Raw genomic sequence first — 23,588 nt, forward strand, 5'->3', positions numbered from 1 at the left:
AGTGAGGGCCGCCAGAATGGCCTATTTTGCAGACATCATTGAGACAAACTCCAATAATCCTAAGATTCTCTTCAAAACGCTAAACTCAGTTCTGGTGTATCAGGAGCCTAGCTCCATGTCTCCTACAGCTGCTGGAAACTCTGAAGCTTTTCACAAATTCTTTGTTGATAAAGTGTCGGGTATTAGAGCAGTCATTTCTGGTAACTCTGTTGACCCTGTTCCAGTTCATCCATTACCACCCACCCTGAGCTCCCTCAATACAGTTTCATACTCTGAGCTGAGTAAGCTAGTTGCGAGGCAGAAGCCATCTGGCTCTCCACTTGATGTTCTACCGCCTCGTCTCTGGAAGGCTGCCTTTCCGTGCCTTGGCCCTTCACTTGGTCAGATTATCAATGGGAGCCTCAGCACAGGTGTGGTCCCAGCTGCTTTGAAAGCAGCAGTTATTCGGCCGACCCTGAAGAAACCTGGTGCTGATGTCTCTGTGATCGAAAATTACAGGCCTATCTCTACCCTGCCCTTTACATCTAAACTGCTTGAGAAAGTCGTTTATCAGCAGCTGGTCTCACATTTAGCTGACTCTGATCTGTTTGAGGTTTTCCAATCAGGGTTCAGGTCTGGCCATAGCACAGAGTCTGCTCTACTGAGGGTCCTAAATGACATCTACCTATCACTAGATCAGGGAACATCTGTGCTGCTTCTGTTATTAGACCTGACAGCAGCCTTCGACACAGTTGACCACGCGATTCTACTCGATCGCTTGGAACGATGGGTTGGGATCAAAGGGTCAGCTCTGGATTGGTTTAGATCGTATCTCCAAAACAGGACATTCTGTGTTAAACTGGGTGATGTTTTTTCTTCTTGGGAGGGGCTCCGGTGGGGGGTCCCGCAGGGGTCGATCCTTGGTCCACTTTTGTTTGCCATTTATCTGCTACCTCTGGGGTCAATCTTTCGTAAACATGGCCTATCATTCCATCTGTATGCTGACGATTGCCAGATTTACTCTCCGTTGTGTCAGGAGAAAGGTCACTCTATTCAGTCCTTTGTCTCCTGTGTTAATGAGGTGAAGTCTTGGCTAATGTCCAACTATCTACATCTGAATGAGGGAAAGACAGAGCTCATTGTTTTTCACCCCAACAGCAGGAATGTGGATCGTTATGCTGATCTTGGCCCTCTTTCTCCATACTCAAAACCAGTTGTTACCAGTTTGGGGGTGAAACTTGATGTAGGACTTAAATTTGATGCTCACATCAATTCTGTGATCCGGTCCAGTTTCTTTCACCTGAGACGCCTTGCTAAAATCAAGCATATGCTGTCGAGAGCCCACCTGGAGCGGGTACTGCATGCCTTTGTAATTTCTCGGCTTGACTACTGCAACTCTCTCTATGCAGGGTTGTGTCAGTCAACACTGCGTCGCCTACAGGTTGTGCAGAACAGCGCTGCCAGGTTCCTGACTGGGACCAGGAAACGGGACCACATCAGTCCAGTTCTGGCCTCCCTGCACTGGCTTCCGATTTCCTATCGCTCACAATTCAAAATACTCGTCTTTGTTTATCATTTCTTCCAGGGTGGTGCTCCCCCCTATCTGGCCACACTCCTGAACAGACATTCCCCATCACGCGCTCCGCGCTCCTCTGACCAAGGCCTGCTTGCTGTCCCTCGGTCTAGGTGTCGTACCCGTGGGGACCGGGCTTTCTCAGTCCTAGCACCGTTACTCTGGAACCAGTTGCCACCCTCAGTCAGGCTGTCCCCTTCTCTGCCAGTCTTTAAGAATCACCTAAAAACACACCTCCTCCGCTTGGCGTTTCCAGAACATGTTTGATTATGGCCCTCTATTATGTTGAATCCATTCCACAGTTTTCATTGGTACACTCAATCCATCCACTCAATCCAATTGTGTTTCACACATTTGTATTTTACCGGAATGTTTCATCTATTTTGTTATTTCCATTTTGTATTTTGTAATTTGTATTTTGTAATTTGAATTTCTTTTATTGTTGATTTATTCAGTATAATTACTTACAACTGTACCATGTTCAGCGCTTTGGGCTTCCTGACAGGGTTGCGGAAGGCGCTTTATAAATAAAGCTTTGATTGATTGATTGATTGATTGATGTGAACCTGCTCTCAGAAACACTTGGTAAAAGTGTATTCAGTTAGATTTGGACTTTTCAGTTGTGTTGTACTCCAGGAATCCCTTCTGCTTATTAAAACTGCGTGAGCTCTGCATTTGAGTCCTCTTTGTGCTTTGATAGCAGGATAATGCACCATGTAGTAAAGCTCCAATCATTTCAAACTGGTTTCTTGAACATGACGATGAGTTCACTGTATTACAATGGCCCCCACAGTCACCAGATCTCAACCCGATAGAGCATCTTTGGGATGTGGTGGAACGGGAGCTTTGTGCCCTGGTTGTGCATCCCACACATCTCCATCAACATCAAGATGCTATCCTATCAATATGGGCCAACATTTCTAAAGAAGGCTTTCAGCATCTTGTTGAATCAATGCCACGTAGAATTAAGGCAGTTCTGAAGGTGAAAAGGGGTCAAACACCGTATTAATAGAGAGGGTGCTCGCTGCAGAACTACAAAGGCGGAGCTGCACCATAAGGCGGAGCTGCACCAGAGTCAGCCTCGCCCATTCATGCAAACTCAGCCTAGCCCACTGACTTCTGTTTTTGTTTTTCAGCTTTATCGCAAACTAACCTGACCCACATGAATTACGGCTGTTACTAGTTTACAATTGTTAATGCTATGTTCTATGCTCCAATTAAATAAAATAAACATAACTTGCTACATGACAATGCCTGAATATATCCCGAAATGAAAAAGTTTCTTTTAGCAAATGTCTGCCCACAGCCGCTCCAACAAAAGATGCCTACAACAGAACAAATTGCTATTGTGTGGGCTCTGATGGTCCAGTGGCAAGATTGTCTGACTTTTTTGTTTTCCCCTCTGCTGCTGCTGGTTCGACTCTCGGTGGGGTCGGCAACAATCTATTTAGCCAGCTGAAACCTTTAATTTGTTTATATTTTAGTTGTAAAGTTTATTTTCTGCAAAATATGTATGTCTCTAAAAGTTCTTTGAATTTGGTCGTTCCTAAACAGCATTTTAGTTGAAACTCTGCTCACAAATAGACTCACGCTGGCTAAATAAATGAATAAATAATAATAAAAAAACACATTAGTCATTATATATTAAACGGTATACCAATAAATTGTTGTAAACATAGTACTGGCAAGTGGTAGTTAGAAAAGAAGAAAAAGGGTTATAAACTACCTTTATACTGCCGTTACTGGGAGACGAACCTGCGCAAAATTGCATACTAATCTGACTCCATAACCACTTCACCACTACATCTGATATAAAGCAGATGGCGTTACATGTAATTGTGCCATCCAGTGTGTCTTTGTAGATGGGATGTATGGTTTTTCCGGCGGTGTCTCAGTAGAAGTCATTTCAGAAATAATTTGTTAGAAAATTCACAGAATATCCAGATTTGAGAACCAAGACCAGACCCACTTCGGGGGAGGACACCAAATTGAAGTTGAGATGGGAGGAAAATGCATGAATGAGGCCAAAAATGGCTTTGGCGTGTTTTTTATGAGGAAATGACAATATAACATGGTAAAAAGTTCCAAAAGTTAGATTTTTAATTATGGAACCTTTACAAAAACTGTTCAGTTAACTTCTCAACTCTGTCCTCAATCTTGCATTTTAGATGATTTTAGCTATAACACACTCTTTGGTTCCAGAATGCTATTATCTGACAACTGGAAGGAATTGGACTGACTCTGACTCTGATGGAATGGGTGGGGCTGACTGGTGCAGCCCCACCTTCTTCCCTTTGGTGCAGCTCCGCCTTTGTGGTTCTGCAGCGAGCACCACTTGCATTAATATGGTGTTCCTAATAATCCTGTAGGTGAGTGTATATAGCACTTATCACAGACAAAGAAACCAAAAGTGCTTCACATAGATCAAAACAAAAGGTCATAAATTCATAATGATCTTCCAGAACAGAAATACATTAAAATCAGAAATACAAAGTCATAAAATTATAAAAGACCACTAAACAAATGAACGATGAATACAATTCAAGTTAAAAATAAGAAAATAAAAGATTTAGGTAAAAGCAGCTTTAAATAAAATGGTCTTAAGCTGTCAGTACTGTCCAGACTGTAAGGATAAAGGAAGATCATTCTAAAGTTGGGGAGCAACAGTTTGGAAGGAGCAATCACCTCAACTTTTTAATAAATCAGTTGCTGAACACAAAAAGACATTCAGTTTAATTAGTCCTCCTCAAGTTAAAACTGTCATGAGGTGATATGCCACTCAGCAGAACAACAGTTTAATGCTGGAACTTGTTTTTGTTTTGATTGTGTCGTGAAATAGTGAAACAGTGCCTTCAGCTCACGTCTTAGTGACCACAGATGGCGCGCTGGGATAAAACATCTTTTTTGTTAGTTTAGAAGACAAGAAAACATTTGTTTTGGACAGTAATGGAAGTCATACCTTGATTAAAGCTGAGTTTGGTTGAACACATCAAGTCTTGTACCTCTAAGTCTTTGCTGTTCCATTTCATTAGCTGATGTCGATGGCTGTCTGCCCAGGGCAAACAATGAGCTACTTGTCTCTGTTTTAAAGGAGCAATTTTCAATGATGTACATGCTGAGTGGCATACAATGGTGCCATGAATGTTGTTAAGTGTGTCAAGATTTAACTGTGCTTGACAGACAGTACACAGTTAAGTATCAACAGAACTATTTGTTCAGTGATATTAATCTTTTTTGTCTGACTCCAGATGTAAAAACAGGTTTTTCTCTTTAAGGAAAGACATAATAATCTATAGGGAGACCCAATCTGTGGTACAGGCAGGAAAAGTAGACTTCAATGGCCAAGTCCTTGAACCAGAGTCCTTAGAATGGACAATAATGTATTTCTGTAAGAATTCAAATGCTGCTGTCAGCAGTGTGGATTGGGGTTTGGGGATCTCTGTGACCTTCTCAGTGGCCTGAGAGTGTGTTGGCATGGCATGACTGATGCAGATTATCATAGCTGGAGAAAGCCAATTACTCCAGTCATCACTGCTCCCACAGGGTTTCTCTTGGTGGAATGAAACACATTACACAATTCTCTGTGCACCCTTCTGACAGTGTTTTGTGTTTCATTGCTGATCCCCTCAGTTTGAGTGTTAATAGTGCAGTCTGTGGGACCCACCCGAGCCTCAAAGCCCTCATTGGCTCCAATGAGCTTCTGCTCCACAAAGCAGGGAGGTCGTGCCTTTTGGAGAAACGGATGAATTACAGTCTCCTCTGTTTGTCTTTCCTCTCTGTTTAAGACAAATGCTTTTTTGGGGGGTCCCTTCTTTAAGCACATCTCACTCGACGTCCTTGAACAACGACAGAATGAATAAACTAGGCTGCCGAGTCGTGCTGTTGGTATACCATGAACAAAACAAACAGCGGCTAATCGGAAATTTGTTCTGCTTGGTTTTGTTTTCCAAAACAGATTTGCTACAAGACCAGAAAATCTGAGATCACAGAGCGCAACACTGCTTCTGTAGGATGTACAAAGACTACAGATCAAGTCGAGTCACAGGTAAGAGGCCTTTACTGCCAGTGTGTGATCTATCGGCTGGTGCTTTTACTTGTTCTATGCCAGAGTTCCTGTGTGGATATTTTTAATGAATGCTGCAAATTCATATGCCGAGATTCCTTTAAACGGAAATAGTATTTAATCTTCCTTAGGTCTTTGTGTGTGTGTGTGTGTATGTGGGGTTGGGTGGCATTCTTGTTCTTGGTCTTTTCCTCTGTTCATACTTTTGTGGAGGTAAAATGTTGCGTAGTGTTTCTGTTTCAGTCTTGTTTTAATATCCAAATCTGACCATCCATCGGGGCGACGGTGGCACAGGAGTTAAGTGCTCACCCCGTAATCCCCGTTTAGTACACAAATATCACAATAATAAGCTACATCATGTTTGTAATATAGCTGCTTAAAGCTTCCAGTGTGCTGCACACCGTGCACAGACCTATTAAAATGCTCTGAAGAAGCGCTCCTGCGGCAGCTGCTGCAGAGACCAGAGACGATCCCTGATGGATTATTTAAAAAAATATATCTGTGTCACAGAATCAGAGCTAATTATCAACAGTCAATTTGTTGTTTTCAGGAGTTTTATTTAATTTTGGCAAGATCAGAGACGAGGCACGTCAGTCATACTGTCCGACGATTTAAACTTTTTTGTCTGACAATATTAAAACACGTCGGTAATGCCCGACATGTTTTCGCTAACACTTTACTATTGCAAGATACCATAGCTCATGTTAGCCACTACTCATATTTAAATTCCAGCAACAGCAATGTAAACTGCAGTTGACAATTATTTTCACCCAGCATAAAAATGAAGAACATAAGCTTGTGTTGACCATTGAAAATGTTTGGTTCAAGAGTTCATTTTAATCTGTTAAGCATGTTGTGTTGCTTCCTGTGCATGAAAAGTGCTATATAAATAAAGTTTGATTTGATTTGAGCTAAGTGAAGTTTGCGGCTTTGATACTCTTTGGGATGATGTGGTGAATTCAGCTAGCGGTTGTCACCTTCAAATCAACCGATATATATATTAGAGCTGAAACAACTAATCGATTTAATCGATTATAATCGATTATTAAAATAGTTAACAACTTTTTTAGTCATCGATTAGTTGTTTAATAATCATATTTTACCGCATAAAGTCTATTTTTTACCACAATCTGACATCGGTTACAATCTGTTAAATTTGCCGCCAGTGTGTGGCAGTAATGAGCCACTGATCTACCAGTGGGGCCGTAGAAGAAGAAATTAGCCAATAAGTGCCCTCGGTTTTCATGACGTATCACGTTACTGACGCGCATCTTGCTGTGAGAGATGGCGGATCAACAACAAATACGGAAGAAAAATAGAAGCGACAAAACAAGAGAAACCCCGGACAAAAACCTCACGAGTATGGGAGCACTTCACTAGATGCCTTGAAAAGACCGGTGACCTACAAAATATGCAAAAACCATGGCACGACGGAAGCACGACGTCCCTAAGTGAACATTTGAGACGAAAACGTGGGGGCTGATGCAGCAGAGGAATGTCCGGTAAGTAACAGAAAATAAACAAGCTAACGCAGATCACATTTGGGACTTAGTGTTAGCTGAGTTCGTTATAGTGGATGTTAAACATGTTTTTTTTTTTTGCCGCGTCAGTTTACGGTGTTCTACTTCTGATTGACTAGATGCAATCGTGAATCTCCTCCGTGTTGTGAATCATGCGCTTGCCAAATTTAGCACGTCTGTTTATAAGAATGTTCTCGTTAAGAGAAAAACGGCACAAACCCATAACTATGTTCCTCATTCAAAAAAGGACAACTCCGCGGAGAAAAATTTACAGACGAGCTGTGTCCAGGTGAATATAATGCGGCATAGTTGTACGCTTTCAATTTTTAAATACAGGAGAAATTCAGAAAGTCCTTTTTTTAACTATTAAAAGGCTGTTTTACTATCTAACGCTGTAAAACGCCTCACAACACATTTTTGTCAAAATAAATGATCACTGTATATTGTTAATTAATTCAAATAATGTAATATTGATTTAGTGTTGTAGTGTGTGTGCTGCTTTATTTTATATGTGTACTTAATTCAGGTTATTTGTGTTTCTTAAGCAGAAAAAAACAAGCAACGATGGACAACTACATGGGGAACAAGACACTCACCCCCCAGCAATGCATAGCACTTACAAACTCTATTCCACATTCTACATTATTTTTTATGGAATTTACCTCTTATATTTTGATGCCAAAAAATTATTCTGGACTGATATTTTGCACTGTTTAGCTCATTTTACACTGCTGACTGTGGTCATGTGCAATAAAATAGATTGCAGTCAACTGCACAATTCTCTTATGTTTTTCTTTTTCTTAACTGAAATGTATTCATCTCTTGTATAGGTTAAATAGCTAAACAATAACAAACCGATTAATCGATTAATCGAAAAAAATAATCGACAGGTTAATCGATTATGAGAATAATCGTTAGTTGCAGCCCTAATATATATATATATATATATATATATATATATATATATATATATATATATATATATATATATATATATGAGAGAGAGAGAGAGAGAGAGAGGTGGGGGGAGAGAGAGAGAGAGAGGGGGGAGAGAGAGAGAGAGGGGAGAGAGAGAGAGAGAGAGAGAGAGAGAGAGAGAGAGAGAGAGAGAGAGAGAGAGAGAGAGAGAGAGCCCAAAACACCCTTTTTATTTACTTTCTGAAGTAACCCTGCCCATGTAAGGAGGAGATAGGGTCTCTTCAGAGTGTACTGACCAATCAATATCTTCACCATATTATCTTTAAATAATTGAAGATCATTTTCTTCCATATAAGGCAAACTTTCTGCACACAAAGAAATGCTTACATGGGCCAGAGCGGATCATCTCTGGATCTCTGGACCATGAACTTGTTTAGCATCATCATGCTCACAGAAGGGAAAAGGGCTAATTTGTGTTCCGCTGACTTAGCTTGTTCCATGAACACACCTCTATCACCGTCTCATTGGGATATCTCATATAGACCCCAGAATAATTACTCTTTTTCTGTCATTGCTCAATGAGCGCTCAACGCTGAAAAAGAAAAAAAGAAAATGGTTTTCATTAAACGGATAATTACCTTTTACACAAGCATGCTTTTTCATTATGCATTACATGAGGCATGCATGATACTACGTTTCGCTAACTATCCGTTATTTTATTTTTCAAAACAATGGGATCCTGCAGTACATTGTGTGAGAGTAGAAACTGAAGTAAGTGAGAAACTGACAGATTACTTTTTTTCTTGGCTTTGGCCGATGAGTGTGTACCTCTCCATTACTCTTACACAGAACAATATGCAGGTCAGTCAGGTGATAATGAATGCTCTGTCTGATATTCGGACTTTCTTTTTCCCTCCAGCACGTCTGCTCTGCTCTCAGTTATATTCTCCCCTTTTCTTCACTCCCACATTGCATTTGGACTTTTGACTTCCACAAGTTTAATTTTCTATCAATTTCCACATCTGTTCAGGAACATTTTACAGTTCAAATGTGTCTAAAAAGACCTTTGTGACATAATGAACCCTGATTTTAACTTGATTTTCAGATGTCTAAATCTGAGGATTATATCACAGCAAATTTAAAAGTCCTAGTTTTGGGGTGTTAAGTGTCAGACTGGTCAGCTGGATTCGGGAGTTGAGCTTGTAGAGAGCGTGGTTTCACAGACGCGGAAGTGATAGCATCGATGAAACGCCGGCTCACGATTTAATCTAGGAATCCCCGAGCATTCAAGCGTCATTGAAGTGACATGGAAATACTGGGTTTTCCAGAAGTAAGTAAGAACACTTACTGTGAGCGGATAGTTCGTAAGATGGATGGGACTTGGGTTCTGACAGGACCCCCCCCCCCCCTTCCAGGGATGGCTCCTGAAGTCCCAGGGCGGCCCCGGCGGCCCCAGAAGTCAGAGATAAGGATAGGGTCCAGTATGGAGCGAGCCGGTTCCCAGAAGCGTTCCTCGGGGCCGTAGTCTGCCCAGTTCACAAGGTATTGCCATCCCCGACCTCTGCGACGGGCGTCCAGGACGTGTCGGACTGTGTAGATGGGCTCACCGTCGAGGAAGTGGGCAGGCGGATGCGCCGGAGCCGGAGGAGGAAGCCGGAGGAGTCCATGTAGGGCTTGAGCCGAGAGGTGTGGAAGGTAGGATGAATGCGGAGACTCACCGGCAACTGCAGCCGGTACGAGACTGGGTTGATGACCTTCTGTACGGTGTAAGGCCAGAGGAACCGGGGAGCGAGCTTCTTGGATCCGGCACGGAAACGGAGGTCCACAGTGGACACCCAGACCTTTTCCCCAGGGACATAGGAGGGACCAGGATGGTGTCGGCAGAGGTGCTGGCGAGCGTAACGGGCGTTAGCTCGGGTGATGGAAGCTTGTGCTTTCCAGGCGTTCTTCCAGCGCCTCACTAGGGATTGCGCAGCAGGTACAGCTACTTCGGGCTCCTGGTAGGCGAAGACCGGGGGCTGGTAGCCATAGCAGACCTCAAAAGGGGACATATGAGTGTTTGAGGAGGTGTGAAGATTGTGGGACAACTCTGCCCAGAGGAGGTATTCAGGCCATTGCGAGGGTTGGGCCGAGACAAAGCACCAGAGGTACCGACCCAGCTGTTGGTTAACCCGCTCCGTCTGACAATTGGTCTGCGGGTGATAGCCTGAGGATAGGCTGACTGATGCTCCCATTAGGTGGCAAAAGGCTTTCCAGAATCAGGCCGGAAACTGGGGACCCCGGTCGGAGACCACATCGACAGGGAAGCCGTGGAGGCGCACCACATTCTCCAGGAATAGTTCCGCCGTGCGTCGGGCCGAAAGGAGACCCGGAAGGGCGATGAAGTGGACAGCTTTAGAAAACCGGTCAGTGACCGTGAGGACCGTGTTGAGGTTGTTGACCGGGGGAGTCCTGTGACGAAATCCAGACCCACGTGGGACCAAGGACGGCTGTTACCGGAAGAGGTCTGAGGACACCAACAGGGGCCTGGATGGGTGTCTTGGAGCGGGCGCAGATGTCACAGGCGCTAGTGTATTCCTTAACATCCCTCGCCATGCCTGGCCACCAGAGTGCTCGTTGGAGGAACTTCAGAGTTCGAGAGAACCCCGAGTGGCCAGACAGACGTGACGAGTGGGCCCAGGAGAGCGCCTCGCTGCGACAGGATGTGGGGACATAGAGACAACCCGCGGGGGTCTCTGGAGGTGCGGGGTCGTCTCGGAGGGTGTTCTGGATAGCCTCCTCCAACAGCCACCTTAGGTGGGCCAGGAAACGATGCTCTGGGAGAATTGGTGCAGGCTCGGACGTCGGCGTGGAGTATGTGAACTGGCGGGAGAAGGCATCAGCCTTCTGGTTCTTAGTTCCATGGCGGTAGGCGAGATGGAACTCATAGGGCTCGAAGAATAGGGCCCATCGGGCCTGGCGAGGATTGAGCTGCTTGGCGGATCGGATGTGAGTCAGGTTTTGGTGGTCCGTCCAGATAGTGAAAGGCTGGGTGGTGCCAAGAAGCCACTGTCTCCACTCCTCCAGCACCCATTTTATGGCCAGCAGTTCACGATCACCCACACCATACTTCTGCTGGGTGGCGGAAAACTTTCTAGAGAAGTAGGCGAAGGGATGGAGTCTGTCGTTGGGCCCGCCTTGGGACAGGATGGCACCGGCACGACGTCCGAGGCATCGACTTCGACCACAAAGGGCTCCGTAGTATCTGGATGGCGGAGGATAGGGGCTGACGTGAACCGGGTGACCAGGTGGCGAAAGGCCCGAGTGGCGTCTGGAGTTAGACGGAACGGTTGGCCGGGTGGGCTTGGTCGGGTGAGGGAGGTGAGCGGTGCCACAATGGTGCTGAAGTTTTTAATAAAACAGCGGTAAAAGTTGCAGAAGCCCAGAAAACTCTGTAGCTGTTTTGGGCTCGTAGGAAGGGGCCAGTCAGTGACCACCTGGACCTTCTGAGGATCCATGGTTATGCCCTGATCCGAAATCATGAAGCCCAGGAATGAGATGGTCCCTGGTGGAAAGAGCATTTCTCGGGCTTGCAGTATAGGTTATTGTTCAGGGGCCGGGTCAGGACGGCACGAACATGGTGGAAGTGTTCGGCCTCGGACTTGGAGTAAATTAGGATGTCATCCAGGTAGGCAAACACCCACTGGCCCAGCATGTCACAGAGGACATTGTTAATGAGGTGTTGAAATACGGCAGGGCTATTGCACAACCCGAAGGGCATGACCTGGTACTCCCAACACCGGTGGGTGTGATGAATGCGGTCTTCCACTCATCCCCAGCTTTGATGCGGACCAGATTGTAGGCACTCCAGAGGTCCAGTTTTGTGAAGATCCGTGCCTGGGAGATGGAGTCCAGAGCAGTCGTGAGGAGTGCCAGGGGATGGCGGTCCCTGATAGTGATCTTGTTTAGACCCCGGTAATCTATACAGGGACGAAGGTCACCTTCCTTTTTCTTCACAAAGAAGAAGCCTGCAACTCCCGGGGAAGAGGAGTGTCGGATGAAACCCTGCTGGAGGGCCTGGTTGATATATTCCTCCATAGCTCTGGATTCTGAGGGAGAGAGAGAAAGGGCGCCCACGGGGAGGACTGGTACCTGGTTGTACCTTGATCTCCATGTCATATGGGCGGTGAGGCGGCAGTGTGGTGGCGCATCGCTTATCGAAGACTGCGGCCAGGTCCCGATATGGTATTGGCAGATTGGGCGGTAGAGGACCAAGACCACCAGCCGGGTCTGCCATGGGTGGAGGAGGAGAGAGGTGGACCTGGCACTGGGTCCCCCAGCCTAAAAGGCGGTTTTTGGACCAGGAAATCTGGGGGTCATGGAGACGGAGCCAGGGGAACCCCAGGATTAGAGGAGAGGAGGGAGCCGAGATGATGAGAAAGTGGAGGAATTCCTGGTGGCCTTGGATAACCTTCTGGAGTGACTGGGTTCGGTCTTGGACAGGATAGGGCTGGAAAGGTTTGCCATCCACCGGGGTCACTGGAACAACTCGTTCCAGGGGAGTCAGGGGGATCTGTAGGCGTTTAGCCAAATTCACGTCCATGAAGTTGTCGGCGGGCCCCGAGTCCACCGGAGCATGTACCTGATGTGAGGTCTCGTCCTGAAAGAGGGTGACAGGAAGGAGGAGTCGGTGGGAAGAGATAGGGGCAGAGGGTGACCTGGGCTGAGCTACCCCAATACTCAGTGGGTTCCTCCGTTTCCTGGCCGTAATGGGCAGTCCAGGCGCCGGTGGTCGGGAGAGCCACAATAGGCACAGAGACCCTCGCGCCACCGTCACTGTCTCTCCTCCGGCGGAAGGTGGCCTAGCTGCATAGGCTCCTCAGTTGAAGTGGGTCCGGGAGCTGGCGTTGGTGAATGAGAAAGAGGTCCAGGAGCTCTGAGTGGGCGAGTGGAGGACCTGGGTCGAACAGAACCTGCTGGTCGATGCGCAGCGCCAGGTCGGCAACTTCATCCAGGGTCTGGGGCAGTCCTTTTCCCGCCATCTCATCTCAGATGTAGGGCGCCAACCCCTCCAAGAAGACAGCCCGAAGGGCAGAGTCATCCCATTGTAGTTTGGCCGCGATGGTGCGAAACTCGGACGCATAGGCGCACACCAAGCATTCCCGTTGGCGGAGCTTGAGGAGACGTGCCCCCACTTCACTACTGGGTGGAGCGAAGGTCTTCCTGAGGGCGGCCATAAAAGCAGCATAGTCATTGCAGGCAGGGGATTTAGAATTATAGAGAGCAGCGGCCCACTCCTGAGTGCATCCAGAAAGCAGGGAGGTGAGGTGCGCAACCCGAGAGCGGGCTGTGGGGAAGCGTCCTAGTTGGCACTTGAATTGCATGTCGAGGCAGGCGAGCAGACCATCTGGGCTCCCAACCTCTCCGTTCCACCTCTCTGGTAGGCTGAACTGCGGCTTCTCCTTAGGTGGAGCGAGGGCTTGCTGCTAAAGAGCATTGATGGATGTGGATAATTGAAGGGTGAGGTCGGTCAGAGAATTCACCTTGGTGTTGAGCCGGTCGACCACGGCGTGAAGCTGAACAATCTCATTCTTCATTTGCTCAAACTCCGCTGGGTTAAGGGACTCAGTCATCCTGTCAGACTGGTCGGCTGGATTCGGGAGTTGAGCTTGTAGAGAGCATGGTTTCACCGACACGGAAGTGATAGCTTCGGTGAAACGCTGGCTCACGATTTAATCTAGGAATCCCCGAGTGTTCGAGCGTCAATGAAGTGACACGGAATTGCTGGGTTTTCCAGAAGTAAGTAAGAGCACTTACTATGAGAGGATAGTTCGTAAGATGGATTGGTTGATTGGAAACTCTGTTCATGGATCTGAAGAAACGATGACTGAGTGGTGAGCTGGGGAGGCGACTTCCGTATATAGTCGCGGTTAGTGACATAGGTGTGACGTGGAGGGAATTCCTGCGAGGGGCATGCTGGGAGATGTGGTCCATGGTGGAGATCGGCTAGCTGGGAGAGGCTGGCTTGGGGACTTGGGTTCTGACATTAAGCCAGTGTAGAGTTAATTTACCACTAAGAATAGTTCATTTTAGTTGATATGTAACACTGACATGCCAAAGAGTGAGAGTCAAACCCGGGTGTTAAAAGGAGTTTCCTAATCATCTCTGTAAATGTCATTTTTGACTAAATAACTCCTAAAAAGTAAACTCTGAACTCCCACAGCAGCTATAACACATGCAGAGTTAATTTGGTGACTCCACCCCATTATTCTAAATAAATTCTATATATTTATATTTTTATACAACTATATGGTGGTAGTGACCGCCTGGCTGCAGAGAGAGAAGCTCTACCAGAGCACTTTGCTAACGGCTTTTCTCTTCGTCTACATATTGTTATGACTACCCACTGGACCCTGGAGCTACAGTGGGTGTGGTGCATTGTGGGTAGTCATGTTTTTAGTTAGTTTAAGGAGGTTGTTCAAATGCATGGGACCCCTGTGCCGTTCTGCAGTCACAATAAAAGAAGTAGAACTCCGGTCCTTGTGTTCCTCTCTCATGGGCTGTAAGCAGTCACGAGGTGTTTTTCTGTGTGGCTATTGGCTTCCTGGCACCAGTAAGGGCTACATTAACTCTTACTGGTTCTAGGAAGCTAATGGCCACACAGAAAAACAGGAGTTAACTTGTAAGAGTGAATTGAACTCTTACTGGTGTGGACCCATATAGACACTTTAAAAGTGTTGAAATCATTATAGCATTAAAGCAGAAGCTGTAATGCTCCACCTGTGACAATAAAACTGCAGGGCTTGTCTTTGGCATTCAGACATCAATTCTGATTGCTTCACAGCCAGACAAGACATGGTAAAAAACAAATAAAAAGTGTTGAAATCAACGCTGACTGTTAATTTGAGCATGCTGAAATTAGTTTTAGGTCACCTTGTCCTAACAATGCACTCAAAGCTAGATAAAAGAACATCATCTTAAAGCAGGAATATCTGCAGCAGTTAGATTTAATCAGTCATTCAGCCAACATTTCAGCACCTTTAAGGTTTCATAATAGTCCTTTGTTATATAATATAGTTGAAAAAATATCACTGTTCCTCGACATAAAAAAGGAAACTACACATGAATTAAATGCAAGTTTTTGTTATTCTGGTCATTTTCCGAGTTCCTCTTGAACTTAAGATTTTTTTTGTCTCACAATTTTTCTTTAGAAATAGAAGAATGACATTCAAATGCAAAATGACTTTGATCAGAGAGGGAAATGAAATAAATTACATAATTATTGCATATCAAATATCGCATATCTTACAAAATAAATCTCATTAGGTTATTTTTTTGCATTTAATTATTAATTATTATGAATTAGCCATACTCCATCTCTATCAGTTATTAAGACCAGGTTGAAGACACGCTTTTATCAATTAGCTTGTAATAACATAGTATAAATTGCTCATGTTTTTTGTCTTATTGTTGTAACTTGTGGATTTTTAAGTGGCTTTGACTGTTTTTAACTTGATTTAACTGTTTTAATGTGGGGTGCAGCCCTTTGATCCATCCTGACTATTGGCGAAAAGTGTTGTATAAATAATGGAGGATAACAGTGATGATGATGCAAACAGCAATGCTTATTTGTTGTTTCAGTGAAGAAGTTAGTATTAGCCCTCAAGGCTACTCTAGATTTGTATTTAGAAATATTCATCTCAAAATGCTTGAAGAATGAAAATAACTCTGCGGTTAATAGCATCAGTAAAATAACTGATGACTATCTGAAGTACATCAGATCTTGCTTCTGTGTGTGAAAAGATGTGAAGAATCGAGCGTTCAGGGTTTCCCCCAGCGCTTTGCTTACCCACCCGCCAGGCTAAGCGTCATGCCCCACCCCCTCCCCGACCCTACCGTGTCCGCTGACATGAATGGCGCAATGAAACTAGAGCCCTCCATCAGCTGATACTGGTGGGAAACAGCCCCCCCCCCCCCCCCCCCTTCCTGGCTGACAGGTCTAGAATCAGAAATCCCAGCAAGTATCCCTGCTGTTGACGAACCCTCTAGAACCATAAGCTGATTTGGCTTTTATGCGAGGTTTTGCAGCATTTGAATGTAGAACACATTATGAAATGAGCTGTTCTTGAGGCTGTTTTGGTGGCAGTGCATGTATGAGTGTTCAAGTTGAGTGATTCTCTGGCTGTGACTGATGATAGGGCAGCAAGCACTGCTAACAACATTTCAGCAGTGCAGAGGGGTTAACAGTTGTTTTGCACTCAGTGTGAGACCCATTTCCATCAATACTCATGCTGAGAGGAAATTCTCTAGAGGATGTCCTGGCCTCCTTTTGGATTTATCTTAATCCGGATTCCAGAGTAGATACTTCCGTCACAGAAGCACCTGCGGTAGTTTTTGCCCCTCGTAATATCAAGATCAGCTATGTGCTTCATCTCAAAATATTTAGTCTTGATTTACCTTTTATGGTGCCCTGTTATTCCTCCCCAACTCATTATAATTATTCAAGCAAGAATATGTGAACAAGGCCGCTGTGAAGCTTACTTAATGAGGTGTGGCTTAAGCTGTGGAGTCACCTCAACCTTTCCTGCCCAGATGATCATCTGCCAACCATCAGTCAGGCTGCAGGGATGTGGAATGAAGACAATGAGGATACTGAGTTTGTAATTAGAAAGTAAAGCAACGATGAAGATAAAGGTCAAAGATAAGCAAACCCTAAAGACAGAGATGTCTTTTCTAACTACTTGGACACATTTCTGTATTGAGTGTCACACAGAGGAGTCAGGTGAACGCCTGAACTGCAAACTCACCTTTCATCGATCTCTAAACAGAAGCACAACAAATATAGCCATGCTCGTTTTAAATGTATAAGCTTTCTGCTGAGCGGAGCCTTTTTAAATTTCATCTGCCTTTCCTCTGAAGACCCTGTGGAGCAGCTACTGTACCGCCTTGTTTGACAGGAAAAAGGTGTATAGAATGGTTCATTCTTAACAAGAAGGGAGCATTACTGAGGGATTTGGAAAGCGACTAAATAAAGACAGACAAACAAAGTCCCCATCTCAGGGGAGAAATAGTCATGAATGTTTAGTGAAGAGGCAAATATTGAATAAGAGGATTCCTAGCAGAGACAAGAAACGGGCTATGCCTCCCAAAGCTCTTGTTAAAGTTTTACTGTTATTGTTGTTGATAGTATGCAGCTTTCATTTAATATGCAGTAATTAAATTTCAATTATTGACTCTATACGTTTTTTTCTGTTTACTAAACTGATATATTCGGCTTGAGGTTTAGTCTAGCAGGAACAGTATTTTTCAGTTAATTTCTAATTTATAACATGTAACTGAGATGTTTGGACTCCTGACTTGTAATGCATGTGATCAAGCGGTCTTGCGCAACCACTTTTGAGTCCGACATTTTATTTGACTAAAGAAGTCATCCTCAGATGCACTCATTCTCGTACAAAACCATAAAAGCCAACTAAGGCTGCTTTCATCTGCCGGGGCACTGACTCAAATTAGTCTCTGACTCGAATGCTTTGCTACACTAAGCTGACCGTGGAAATAACATCATTGTAATAAAAAGAAAGAAAAATCAAGACGTCAGACGAACATCATTCCCTATGGACAACAAAATTGAATGAGAGCATGCACTGGCTGTTACTCATTATGAATGGCTGACAGGGGTAATTGAATTTTGCCTGGAAAACATTCACTTTATTTATGAATAGACATTTTTCATTTCATGAAAACTGCTGAAAGAAAAAATAATCTTCAACTGTGACTAGGTTGCTTTGTATTTTTCAACTTTCTAAAAGTATGAATTAGAAATTTCTAAGTGAGGATGAGTTTTTGCTAACACCTACTTCTACATTCTGTCATTTCTGTTTGATCAGTGTTATTTTTATGACCTACTTCAGCATGCAAAGCAGGGAATTTTAAACCATCCAGTATTTTTCAAAGGCCGGGCTGTGGTCCAAATGTTTGGGGAACACAGGTTTACATGTTGTTGAGTAAAGTGTCTGAGGTTTGTCCAAATATGCCTCACATGATGCACATTACACTGTGTCTGCCTCGGTTAGTCTTGAAGAACATCATTCTGAAGTTTTGGATTTGAATACAATTTGGCAAGAACTCTGGGACAAGATGCTTCTGTGCAATAACAGATCAAGTCAGAGGAGAAGATTCCCCTCTATGGTGATCTTTTCTTTTTTTTTTCCCCTCTCTTTTCATTCTGCTGCCTGCAATTCAGATTCTTGTTAAATTGCTCCAGCAGGAGGAAGCTGTCAGGGCAGCGTGATATTTTATTATGCCATTTTTCATATTTGAGCTAAAACTTTGGCAGGATCACTGCACATGTATCCTAATAATCCTTCAGCAGAGGGTGGATGTAAATAGGCAGTTTTCCCTTGCAGGAAATAATGGTGCATTCTGGTAAAATACTGATGTCTGCTGAAGAAGACTAATCCTTTGGTTATTTTTTCAAATCAGCTCGATCTGTTTAGAGACGAAAGTACAACATTTGGCAATTTTAGACTGAAGATGGCAGAGTAACATGCTCTGATGCTGTTATTTGACTCACCCTGGTTTCAGTGCAAATTTGTTGATCCTTCAGTGGAAATTGAAAACAAATGAGCATTTTGGAAAAAGGAGCATGGCACTCTAGTAATCAGGAAATGTTGTTTTTACCTTTCAAATGATTTTGTGATGGAGGTGGAAGCTGTTACTGTTGAGGAAGAGGAGTAAATTATTTTTTCAGTTGTGGAACACTGAAAAACATTTTTTAATGGTTATTTCTGATTATAATCCATCACTCTGAGTTTTTCCACACAGGCTGAATATGAAAATAGCCTCCTACAGCTATCTCCTGCATTAGCTTCTGATAGAAAATAGATGGTGAAACTCTAGGATTTGAAAAACCTGAGAGATCTACGTCACACTGCTCTTAGCATTTGTGCAGCGGGGAAGGCTGTTTTTGGTTTAGCGTACAGGAAACAGCAGAGAATGTCTAATAGAAGCTAACTCCACCACACGGCAGTACTCCGTCAGGCTTGTGTTTTTTGTGGAGATAAAACAAAAACGTTTCAACGTAAATAGAGTCAGTGGTGGAGTTTTGTTGCTGTTGGCCAATCAGAGGTGAGATATCCAAAAATCAGGAAATAAGACCTAAATCCTGCTGTGTGAATCTCTCCTCTGATCTGGCAATCTTCATCCTGAAACTGGTGCACCAGGGATTTTAATACCCAAAGTATGACTTACAATGCATTCATTCCTACTAGAGACCACTGCAAACTTATTAATTAAACAAGCGATCCACACCTTTACTCCAAAGTTCCCTCAACTCTCTTCAAACACTGCTTTAAAATATTCATGTTTTTTTGTTATTCAGTGAAGACGTTCTGCCATGGTTTTTATCTTTGGGTTCATCTTTGTCCAAACGATAGAAGAGATGAGTTTTCACTCTTAATCCTGGACTAGGAGTTATCGTTCTGTTTTCTTATATTAAATACATGACAAACATTCAGAAATCAGGACAAATGGCAGCATGATGTTTGCACTTGGCTGAGGGGGAAAAAGTTTTTAAAGAGGCAAAGAGTAAAAAGTGCTGTGGTTAAAGATGTGTGCATTAGGTGTGCACTGAGGCTTTCCAAAGTATAGGTGACTACAAAGTAAACAGACTAAAGCGCCAGACGCAGGCGATATAACGAGAAGTCTGTACCCTTCCTTACAGGTTTAAGACTTTTTAAATTACGATCTTCCTCTGCTGTGTTTTAATGCAGCCAGCTGAAGAATTAGTACCACCATCTGTTCATGTTGTTGCACATTCAGTCGCATTTGCTCTTGGAAATTTCCTCAAAGTTCAGTTGAAATTTACACCATATGTTTGCAGATTTGACCAATTTAACCTCTGGTTCCACTTAGGTTTCCATTCTGTTGTCTTGTGACGCATTTTAAGGTATTTAAAGTTCAACTATTCACACCTACAGACAAAAATGAAGGTTAGTAAATGATGTTTGACTCTAAATAAGGCTTGGGGAGCAGCTGAAGTGAGTTTTGTATAGTTAAATATATCCCAGAAGCTAAAGGTGTGCAAATATTAAATGATTCTGTAAAGTAGTTAAAGAATACTGACACGCATGACATTTACATTACTTTCTGGCTTAAAAAAATAAACCACTGCTAACCTTTGCTTAAAGATGTGGGACACTCGTTTAATCACCACATTTGCAGAGGTCTCTAGTAGGAATGAATGCCTTGCAAGTCGCACTGGGGGAGTGTATCAGATGCACTTTTTTCAGGAACTAGCGTAACACAACAGGATTTGGAATTTTATCTCCTGATATTTGGACAACTCGCTTCGGATTACACAGCAGCCACACGTCTCTACCACTGACTCAGTTTGCTTTGCAGTGATGCTTTATCTCCACATATACACAAACCTGGAGGTGTTCTGCTGTGTGCTCGAGTTGCTAATGCTAACGGTTAGCTTTTACAAGCTGAGACGTTCTCTGCAGTTTCTTGGATGCTAAACCAACAACAGCCTTCCCTGTCACAAGTCAAGATGGGTGAATCCATGAATGTTAAAGAGACAATGTGCAGTTTCTATTGTTAATCTCTGGAAATATCCATCGAAATGTTGTTGAAAATCAGGGTCCGAAATTAAATTTTTTACTCACCGGCCAAGTTGGCCGGTAGATGATGAAAATCTACCGGCCAAGCATATTATTTACCGGGCAAAATTCTAAATGATTTAGATCTACCTAAAGCATGTTATTCTATATTATGTTGATTCCAAACAGAGTGACAAAATAATTAAAACATCAATTAATAAGAAAAACAACTCTTTTGTCATTTTTACTATTTATTTATTTATTTTTAGAGATGTTTTTATGAACTCTCTCATTGAAATCTAGTCAGACTCCTTGTTTTCTCTGTCCATGAAGTCTGGCCTCCTGCTTCTGACACCGTCTTTGTGCCAAAGCATTACAGCCTCATTTGGGTCCTAGTCCTTGATCTCTGGAGAACACAGCTGCATCATGAGAATATCTGAAAGTGTGTCAGGGCTAGGGTTGTCACGGTAACCGGTGTAGCAGTAAACCCCGGTAAAAAATTTGACAATAATAATAACCGTCTTGTTTAAAAAAAAAAAATCTCGGTGGATTACCGTGGCTGTGGTGTAGGCGCGGTGACCCTTACCAGCCACCGTATCATCTGCTGAAGTTGCAGCGCACTTTGTTGTTTACGACCAAAACTTTAAGCTAAAGCTGAAATAATGGCCAGAGGAGACGGCACTCGGGACATTTATTATCCCTCAAAGAAAAAGTCGGAAGTATGGGCATTTTTTGGATATTTGAAGAATGCCGAGGGATAGAAGACGGCTATCCTGTTTGCAGCACGAGCAGAAAAAGTCTGTGAAAGGCAGCAACGCTACGTGGCCATCATAATGTAGCCATTGTCTCACGACTCCGCCATCTCCAGTTTGCCACTTTTCACAAAATCTTCTGGTTGCCACTGGTCCTGGTGGTTTTTCTTCCAGTTCGACGAGTTTTCTTTTGGAAGGCTGGCTGACTCCAGTTAAAAACCGCCACATTTCACCGCTAGTTTTAACACGAAGCTAACCGCTAACTAGGTAAACTGATTGAATGGGATAGGTGGAAATGACGTTGGATGTGGCGCTCACGTTTCGCGTACATTTGTGTATGTTGCGTGCAGGCGGGAGGAGAAATCCATGGAAGATGACTGATAAACATAACTAATTTGGTGCAAACATTTACTTGCCATGTGGCAGATAGAGCTCAAAAATTTACTCGCCAAATGGAGCAATTTGCTCGCATTTGGCGAGAGGCGAGTGTTAATTTCGGACCCTGTTGAAAATTAATTAGATTATACCAAGTTGTTGGTGGCTTCATAACATCTAACCATATAAATCTGGTCTAAACTACATTGGATTCGGTCTAAGTCTCTGTGCGATGCCATATTAGACACCATGCTTCCATCTACGGGAGCCTGTGAGGACATAATGCATTTTCTGATTTGTAACAAACGGTTACAAAACATCTGCCATTCATAAATGTTGTTTTGCGAATTTACATCTTCACTCGTTGCCAGGGATGAAAGGGAGTCTGATGTGCTTGTCATTTTTGACCCTAATGGCGTTCCGTTGGTAAGGAATTACTCTAACACAAAGATATGTACAATTTAGGTATGTACTTACCCCTGTCGCCAGTTAAAGTGTGACAGTGACAGTGTGAATTAGATCTGTCGGGCTTTTCAAATCCTTCCATTTCATTGTCTATATTCTATCAGAACCTAATGCGGACGATAGGTGTAGGAGATTTTTTCATGTTCAGCATCCATGAAAAACTCAATAGTGATCGACTATAATCAGAAATAATCATAAAAAGTGCTTTTGCAGTGATCCACAACTTTAAGAAAATGTATCCACAGGAAAAAAAATTTAAAGTGGAAAAGAGTTAAAAAAAACTCTCAAAAGAAGGATTCCTACAATGAGCACAAAGCTTACATGAATTGTGAACCTCTTTGTCATTCCGTTAACATAAGATATTTGATGAATTATTCACAAAGAGCATGATACGTCAGCGTGTCTCCAGAACCCGGTTTATGAGATCAGGGATAAAAGGACTCATCTGACCACTGTGCTGATACATTAGATAACATTCTCATTGATATTTTGCATGTTTCTGTACACAGCTTGTGTCTAATTATGGAAGCGTAATAGTGTTTGCTCTGCTGTTTCGCATGTGTAATTAATCTTTTCACTGAGTGTTGATCAAACCAAGACAGCCTTCAAGCCTCATTCATTTTTAACAAATCTATTGTTCGCTATGAGAGAACAACATTATGTAAATATGTGAAAGATATGTTTCTTAAGAGTGTATTTATGAGAGGTTTTAATGGAAACACTTTGATGCTGAAATAGAGATAACCAAATGCAGGTTTTCCTTATTAGCACACTAATTAGGAAAATAAATCACAACAGCAACTGAAAAGGTTGAATCAAAACATTTCTAATTAAATGTACAAGTTTCCTGCTGGGTTGGGAGAAGTCATTAAGCCTCCAGATTTTCTATATTAAGCTTTAAATTATATTTAAATTTTCATTTTGTGTCATTTTATCATTCTGTTTATCTGATGATTTGGGGCGTTATCACTTTGTGACGAAACTACATGACCCATGATGTGGTGCAGCAGCCCCATCAGAAGAATGCATCGGCCGACATTCAGTTTATTAAGAATTTTGTGTAAAAAGCTGTAAGGCTGTAAGCTTATGATTGCAACTTTTCTGGCTAAGCCAAAACTTAAGTTATTTATCCAATAAAAATAAACAGAACACAGAAAAACGTTGCATTCTGTAGATATATGAGGGGTGGTACATTTGTAATAAATGCAAACATAAAGCCTAATTTATACTTCTCCATCTGCGTCGTAGCTGAAGGGCTAGCAGAGGGTGACAGAGGCATAACCAAATTTTTAAATACCCAACGAAAATAATGGAGACTGCAAGCTTGTGATTGCTTCCTGTAAAATTGTAATAGCCCCACCA

At 43.3% G+C, this 23,588-nt stretch overlaps 1 protein-coding gene and 1 long non-coding RNA gene across 3 annotated transcripts in view; both read left to right on the forward strand.

The window, feature by feature from the left end:
• The window catches only part of enox2 (ecto-NOX disulfide-thiol exchanger 2), a 338,606-nt gene that overhangs the window by 98,262 nt on the left and 216,756 nt on the right, over positions 1-23,588 (forward strand). For both annotated transcript variants that reach the window (XM_015949661.3, XM_054739246.2), the window contains exon 2: positions 5,508-5,597. In XM_015949661.3, coding sequence (XP_015805147.1) covers positions 5,564-5,597 — 34 coding nt within the window. In that variant the 5' untranslated portion in view covers positions 5,508-5,563. The remainder of the gene's footprint in view (positions 1-5,507; positions 5,598-23,588) is intronic.
• On the forward strand, positions 6,886-7,913 carry LOC139069693 (uncharacterized). The gene is made up of 2 exons (XR_011520385.1): positions 6,886-7,117; positions 7,684-7,913. It is a non-coding gene; the product is annotated as an uncharacterized lncRNA (long non-coding RNA).

This window comes from Nothobranchius furzeri, chromosome 1 (genome assembly GCF_043380555.1).
Source record: "Nothobranchius furzeri strain GRZ-AD chromosome 1, NfurGRZ-RIMD1, whole genome shotgun sequence".
Lineage (NCBI taxonomy): Eukaryota > Metazoa > Chordata > Actinopteri > Cyprinodontiformes > Nothobranchiidae > Nothobranchius > Nothobranchius furzeri.